This window comes from Oncorhynchus mykiss, chromosome 17, assembly GCF_013265735.2.
Source record: "Oncorhynchus mykiss isolate Arlee chromosome 17, USDA_OmykA_1.1, whole genome shotgun sequence".
Classification (NCBI taxonomy): domain Eukaryota; kingdom Metazoa; phylum Chordata; class Actinopteri; order Salmoniformes; family Salmonidae; genus Oncorhynchus; species Oncorhynchus mykiss.
The window spans coordinates 84879657-84887756 of NC_048581.1; the positions used below are offsets into that span (position 1 = coordinate 84879657).

General features: G+C 43.0%; 1 protein-coding gene across 1 annotated transcript; it reads right to left on the bottom strand.

The window, feature by feature from the left end:
* Positions 1 to 2331: 2331 nt before the first annotated feature.
* slc32a1 (solute carrier family 32 member 1) lies at positions 2332 to 7835 on the bottom strand. The gene is made up of 2 exons (XM_021570099.2): positions 6854 to 7835; positions 2332 to 5398 (listed from the first exon to the last, which is right to left on the bottom strand). The coding sequence occupies exons 1-2, from the start codon at positions 7271 to 7273 to the stop codon at positions 4211 to 4213; spliced, it is 1608 nt and encodes a 535-aa protein (XP_021425774.1). The 5' UTR covers positions 7274 to 7835; the 3' UTR covers positions 2332 to 4210.
* Positions 7836 to 8100: the final 265 nt, after the last annotated feature.

Below are 8100 nucleotides of genomic sequence, written 5' to 3' on the forward strand. Positions count from 1 at the left end.
ATTATAGCTCGACGGTAAGCGAGCGGAGCAATAGCCTCAATCGTTCCCTGTGCCTCGTCTACGTTCAGGTGTCAGTGTCGTTAAAATGGTTGATAATTCAACGCTTTTAACAATCCAGTTGGTTAAGCGTTTGCGTCACGAATTTAGTGTTTGGCCTTTGTCCAATATTCTATATCCTGTTATGCCGTTAAGGATTTATTTTTGATTGTACCTAGTGACGATCAACCATACCTCCACTGATGTGAATTTGAAAAGGCAACTAAACCGAAGTCTGTTATTAAATGTAGCAAAATTGCCTTTAGTCATTTCTGTGAATCTCGATTCTCAGCTCAAATACTTTCATATATTCGTGTAACACCCCTTCAAATTAGTGGTTTCAGCTATTTTTTTTTAGCTACACCCATCGCTGACCATGTGTTTTTTTTTTATTTATTACTTTTAACTAGGTAAGTCGTTTAAGAGTTATTTTCAATGATGGCCTAGGAACAGTGGGTTAACTGCCTTGTTCAGTGGCACAACGACGTTTTTACCTTGTCAGGTCGGGGATTCAATATTGCAACCTTTCGGTTACTAGTCCAACGCTCTAACCACAAGGCTACCTGCCACACACCCATTGCAATCTCCATAGACATTGGCAGTAGAATGGCCTTGCTGAAGAGCTTAGTGACAATCAACCTTTCCAACAACTCATTTGGTCAGATTTCTGCCCTTCTAGAGCTGCCCCGGTCAGTGCTGTTAAAGTGAAGCTTCATAGAATGGGTTTCCATGGCTGAGGATTCGCGCACACGCCTAAGATCACACTGCCAAGTGTCAGCTGGTGTTGTGTAAAGCTCGCTGCCATTGGACTCTGGAGCACTGGAAACACGTTCTGAGTGATACATTACACTTCACCGTCTGGCAGTTTGGTGGACGAATCTGGGTTTGACTGATGCCAGGAGAACGCTACCTGCCCGAAAGCATAGTGCCAACTTAAGTTTGGTGGATGAGGAATACTGGTCTAGGGCTGTGGTTCAGGTCCCTTTGTTCCAGTGAAGGGAAATCTTAAGGCTACAGCATACAATGAGACACTAGACAATTTTGTGCTTCCAACTTTGTGGCAACAGTTTGGGGAAGGCCCTTTCCCTGTTTCAGCGTGCCAATGTCCCCAAGCACTAAGTGAGGTCCATACAGAAATGGTTAGTCGACATTGGTGTGGAAGAACTTGACCGGCCTGCAGAGAGCCTTGACCTGAACCCCATCTAACGCCTTTGGGATGAATTGGGACACCGACTGCGAGCCAGGCCGAATCACCCAACATCAGGGCCCGACCTCACTAATGCTCTTGTGGATGAATGGAAGAAAGTCCCTGCAGCAATGTTCCAACATCTAGTAGAAAGCTTTCCCAGAAGAATGGAGGCTGTTATAGCAGGAAAGGGGGGACCAACTCCATATTAATGCCCATGATATTAGAATGAGATGTTCGATGAGCAGGTGTCCACATACTTTTGGTTTTGTAGTGTAGTCAGACAGCAACGCCTCTTTTCCCTTTTCTAATCTCATCCTCTTTAGTAGCCTACTTTCAGCTGTAGAGTGGGCAGATTGGGTTGAGGTAATCAAGAGCTACTGTAAACCTCTGTCAATGTCCATATATGAATTTACATCAACAGATTGTTAACCTTATGGAGATGGACTGTGCACGGTGTGCAGGTCCTCCCAAATAGGCCTGCGGTCCAGATGCAAAAAAAAAATTAAACACGCAATCCACATGTTCAATGAACAGGCAGGCCTATCTGCTTGTGCCCCACAGCAAAAATCTGGCCAATAGCATACCGTCTGTTATAACTTCATTCCACTAAATTTATACAAGCATGAGGAACCAAGTGGACTAGGCCTACAAGCTGCACATAACCTTAAACTATTAACCTTTAGGCTACCATTTTCTTTATTCTATATAGCGTTTTAGATATATAGGGCTAGGCTATTCCAAGCAATAGCAAAAGCTACTGTCATTATAGACAATTACTGGCTAAAATGTACCATTCATCGAAGCAAACCGTAACAATTATGACACGTGACTTGTACATCTGCATTCACTGTTGGCAGTGCTCACTTGAACCCCTCTCTCTCGCGCGCGCGCGCGCTTAAAAACAACACATTACAACACAAAACAACACATGTTTAATTAACTGAAACATTACCTTTTTGGGCTTGAATGTAATTGCATAATTCCTGTAATTCAGAGTGGCTATTACACAGGAATAGCACTCATAAAACGTTAATCATTAAACAAAACCATGCATGTATTTTGTATTGTTAATCGTATATATGAAAAAAAATCTAAGTATTCTTCAACATTTTTTAAACATTTTATTCTATTTATAGAGAAAAAAATACATGTTTCTCACGGTTTTCGTTTTCATCACATAAAACCACACACATGTATACAATATAATTTCACTTATTTCTTTATTCTTTAATATTCATTTTCACGGTATATGATAACGATTTATGAGATATAGGCTACATTCCATCTTTTTGAAACCACAATAACACTACACATACGGTTTTATAACATTTCCACGTGACCCGTTGGATTGCACAGAATGAAAAATGTCTTTATGGACATGTTCTTCTTTGTATGATGTCTTCACATTTGTGTTATTCAGACACTTGATTCCGGACCTCGAATTATTCACATTAATATCGCATGAATAGTTTACAATTAAAATGCATAATGTGAAACAGGGGATAACTTCGAATTGAGAGTGACAGAATTCCACGTGGGTTGGGTGTTCTTACTGACGCGACAGTATTTGTCCTCTGTCTAGGGCGAATATGGGCCAAATAACTTTGGAACTTGTGGTCCTAAAACGCCGTTCTCCGAACGCTAACGATTTGGCTTTTGACTTCAAGGGGATTTGCCGTTTTTTTCCCCTCACAATTTCACGTGCGACAGGTAAGTGTAAGCCTAACGATATGTTGTAGGCTAATGGTTATTCATTCAAATATCCAAAACACGTCTTTCCTTACTCTGGTTATAACCGTTTTCTTTTCCACCTTCCAACTCCAGAATGATTTTCTTATCTGTCTCAATATCATACATTCAATGCATAGTTAAAGTAGCTGTGCATGTAATTAGACCACCATAATCATACTGTTTCCATTATAGCGCTTGGAGAGAATAATTACTTCTCAGTAAAGATATTTGAGATATTCCTAGTATTCAGTAACACGTTATATGGGCATAATCCATGATATGTATAGGTGTAGGCCGTCATTGTAGATAATAGTTTGTTCTTAACCTACTTGCTTGTTAAATAAAGGTTAAATAAATAAAACAAAAGTATTGTATTTATTCTGTCTTGGTGATATACTTTATTGCCGTTATATTAGTTGTCATCGTGATAGGTCCACATTACAATATTTGAAATATTGAAAATAACGTCGAAGAAGAAAATGGCAACATGTCAAAACGTACAGCTTCGTTTAGTCACATTATGCCGTCGAACTGTCCAAGTCCACAACCACACGCACTCCTATAATAAACGCGTCTGGAAAGAACCAACAAGGGTTTTATTGCTTGGCACCCCGAAAGGTTCTATATAGCACCCTTTTGCAGGGTTCTTTGATCAGAACCCTCAAGGGGTTCTTCTCCACGGAACCAAACGTTTTTCAATATAGAACCCTTGGGTTCCATATAGGGTTCTAGACCAACGTTGGTTCTATATAGAACCTTAAGTTGTGCCATACATGAAGCAAGCATAGGACCCTTTTTGGTTCTCTCCTAGAAGCTTTTTTTTCTAAGAATGTAAACTTGAATGTCAAATGAAATGGCTCTCCAGGTGGCACGAGACCTCCATAGAGAGATGAAATGACGCATTGCTCATTTAGCAATTTTGTTTAGGTCGATTGAACTATTGTAAACCTTCACTCCACTGAAACATATTGATATTCATTTAGTCATATTTAGGCTATACATTACAAGTTGAATTGTCCATATCGTGTGTCATGTTTTGTGACTTTTGTGTCTCTCACTCTCCGCGCGCGCACGCGTGTGTCAATGCAAGGGTGTAATGAGCACGCGAAAATGTGTGCGTGCACTGCATTCTGTGCGCGCATTTATTTCGCATGAATTGTGTAAGCATGGGCTGACAGCGCTCAGTGGTGATTTCAGTTATTCACTTTAAGATGGATGTGCAGTAACATCTATATCCAGCAGACTGTTGCTTGGCTAATCTTCTATGCCATATTTATAAGCTTCTATGAGTCCCTCCATTGAGTGGATGAAACCGGAGATAGCGCATATGCCTCCTATTACAAATATAGCGACATCAAAGAATACGTGGTGCCATAGCAGCTTTCTCCATAGCAGCTTGAGGTGGAAGAGGCTGGGGAGCAGAAAGCACAGCCCCGCGCCCGTCATACTGCCGGTTAGACCCATGAGAAGGGCAAAATGCGGTACATAAATGGCCATGAGCAACGTGAACACCACAAGGCTGCATCTGAGAGTGAGGCCCCACGCTTTCAGGCGTCCATCGCCCCCGTAGCAATTTGGGAACCACGTGCGTTCTTGTTCATTAAAAAAGGATTTCTCCAAAACCTCGACTGCAGCGAAGAATGGTAATGGGTATGACAGTAAGGCTTTGGACACTAAGAAGAGGTTTACGACAGCCCTGATGGTTGAGGGCAGGTTGTCTGTGATGACCTCCTTGGTGGCATCCGCCCAAGTCAGGTAGGCCACGAGGGCGAACAGGCCTTTGAGGACACACGCGGCGATGTGGGTCCAGTTCATCATGCAATGGAACTCGCTGGGCTTCTGCATGTTCCCCTCGAGCGACGGAAGGAAAATCTGAGAGGTGTAACTGAACACAATGATTCCAATAGAAATCGGAAACTTCTTTACATCGATGTAGAATTTGACTTTGTCCCAGGCCCAGTCACGCGCTCTGGAGAGGCAGTAGGCAATTACCAGGATGTTGATGACGAAGTGCGCGATAGTGCACAGCAAGCTGAATTTTGAGACGGACTTGAGGTTCTTGAGGAAGGCGCAGGGTAGCAGGGCGGCGGTGGCCACTATGGCCCAGGACTTCTGAGAGATAGGAAGCGTGGGAAAGCTGTTGTACATCAGGTTACCGCTCACAACAACGTACAGGATACACGTCATTACCAGCTCAATGATCTGGGCTACATTCACGATATGACCACCTAAAGATGGAAACCTCGGCTGACAACACGCGTTGGCTATGTCCACGTATGTGTCCCTCACACGCACCAGTTGACCGTCTTCGTCCTCCTCGTACAGGCAGGCGATGAGGATTTTCCCCGTGTAGCAACATACCACGGCGGCGAAAATAATGAGAAACAGTCCGAGGTAGCCCCCGTGGAGAATGGCGTATGGTAAACCCAGAACGAACATCCCCTGAAAACACAAAAATACACAACATGGAGATGGATTGGCCTATGGGAACAACGCATAACCAGTCCACAGTATAGGAAATTCAATACAATAGGCTATATAAAATGTGGGTTTTGCTTGGTAATAACTAATGCGTTTTAATAAAGCCTAAACATATGCTATATATACATGAAAGTATAGCTTAAAGCTACGGGTTTGTAGTATGGGTATGGACATAATAAACACAACATGGGTTGGCCAATTCCAGATTAGAATATATATTTATTTGTTGATCATAACGTCATGCATTATAAGCATTATAATATATCCTATGTGTAACATGATTCAATGGGGGATACAATGTATATGTTCTGGTGGGGATTCCATTTCGCTGTGAGCGTGCCCATTCCAGCTAAATGTGTTAAAGTCATTAAGGGGTTCTAAAGGAGACACGTAAAGGAGACGTAACGGTGACTGACTATGGCCTGAATAACGTATGATGGATGGGACGGAGCTTGGCTTGGGGACTTTTTTTTGCCTCATTTAAGTATTTATTAGGATCAACCGTAAGCTCTTTATGGGATCCAAACAGGAACAAAGCAACACATCATACGAAATACACTGTCGAGGAAATGTTAACATTTAAACGGTCACCATATATTACATGGTTGTAGGTGATGGACACGCGTAATGTAATGGTGAAGTGCGTTATAAAATGGCTATAACGTATCGGAAAGGCTATCGAGAAAAGCACAGAGACGCATAGATTAGGCTATATCTTAATGACCTTGATGAGATGGTTATCTAGAAGGTCACCTGTCGATCTGAAGGGGAGATCCTTTCAAAAGTAGAGCTGATACTTGAATGCGCGCCGGATCGACAGAGCCAGGGCTCGTGCGTAAAACTGCATCAATGGGTCAGTACGTCATTTTCTTTTGTCAAATGAAAGTCTATGGGTCTCCTCCATGGAATTAGACTATTTCAGTATATTTGATCATTATTCTATAGGCTATGTGTATGGCTTCATATAATGAAATACAACAAAACATTACGTTTCACGCCCAGCGGTTATCTTCTTATTCTAACAGCATGCACGCCATTCCGTTTCCCCCGCTCATTATGAACCTATCCAAATCACATAAATGATCGATGTGTTCAAATAGCCCAATTCATCTCTAAATGCTAAATCAAAACGAAATATCCTGTCAGATGGGCTCGTTCTTCTTCTTTATTTTTCACAAGGAACCATTGGTAGTCTAATTGGTTGTCTATATCGACTGCCGTAACCCATCTCCATGTGCCGTTTTCAAGTATTCATTTCGTGGTTGCAATCAGTTTGAAGGAAAAGCTATGTATATTTCTTCACTTTTGGTTGTGGCAGGTAACACGACAAAATGAATGAATGCACGAGTGAATGAGGGGAAGAGGACACAAGCAAAACCCATGAAGTTTCATCTGGTTATCTGAATGCGTGTTTACCTGGATTGCATTGGTGACGTTCCAGCCCGCTTCCCAAGCGGTGATTTTTGGTGATTTTTCTTCTTCGCCCAGACCTGAGGCTTTAGAACCGGAGGGCGGGGGTCCGGTGCCATCTCTCTGGTAGTGGCTGTCCCCAGTCGCCATTCCGTCTTCTCCTCCAGCCATGCCACCCTCTCCACTCCCTTCTCCAGCGTCTCCACCACCCATTTCATCCGATTTCATGATGTCCATCTGCAGTCCTTGCCGGTGGTCGTAATCCAAATCATCGCATGCGGCGAAGCCCAGTCCCTCCTCGTCTGTGGCCGCCTGGAAGCCCATCCTGGCCATCATCCCGCTCACCTTCGCAGTGGATTTATTCGACACGGAAGTTGCCGCATTTGACAGTTTATTTTGAAACTTGCTTCGAATTAAATGTGCCATTGTTGCTTCCTCTGTCTGGTTTACCTAGTCGGTGACGGGTTTTTTTCTCTAATTCAAATACAATAAATAGTCAACGACTTTAGTTTGCAGATATGTTTCTGTACATTAATAAAACGAGGCTATGGTACAAACAGTGGTTTGATAAAGCCCTGATGGTTGTTCAGTTGCTATCTCCACTTCTTGATCATCCCCAGGTTCATGTCACCTTCAGACGTCGGCGCTCCGTCTCTGCATCTTGTTAACGCACTCTCTTCTTTAGCTCGACGAAAACGTCCGATCTGGATACACGATTTTTCTGAAGGGAAACAATTTATTACGCAGAGGATTCCTCTAAATTGCGCGTTGCAATTTCTAATATTTAGTTGGTTTATTGATAATAACGGTTGCAGCAGCGCTTCCACAGTTGGTTTTCCTTGTTCGTTACCGATGCCAATGCGGTACGCTTGAGCCTGGGGGTGGTAAAGAGGAGGCACGTGTCATCATCAGCCTGCCAATGCAAGGACTCTGCTTCGTGAAACACGTCTCCAGCCCCCAGCGGGCGCAGCCACCCCATAGAAGAAAACGGGAGCTATTTGCTGCATTTCTAGGGGAGGTGCTTACGGTACCCCGACCCATCCCTACCCCCATATTCTACTAAACTTAATTCTAACATCCAATGGCATTCTGGGGGCTTCGACTAAATAACTTTACGTGTGGCCTATAAAAGGAGCTAGGCGGGAACTGTAGGGAGAAACCATCAACTCGTTGGACCTAGTTATGTAACTTTCAGACTAGAAAATGACCACCTTTTGTTAGGACCATTGAGTTTCATTTTGAACGACAATTTT

Bases quoted from the DNA above. Each gene is read 5' to 3' on its own strand.
- slc32a1 (XM_021570099.2), bottom strand. From the start codon at position 7,273: ATGGCACATTTAATTCGAAGCAAGTTTCAAAATAAACTGTCAAATGCG. The intron at 5,399-6,853 runs GTAAACACGCAT...TTGTGTTTTCAG, and splicing joins ACGTCACCAATGCAATCCAG to GGGATGTTCGTTCTGGGTTT.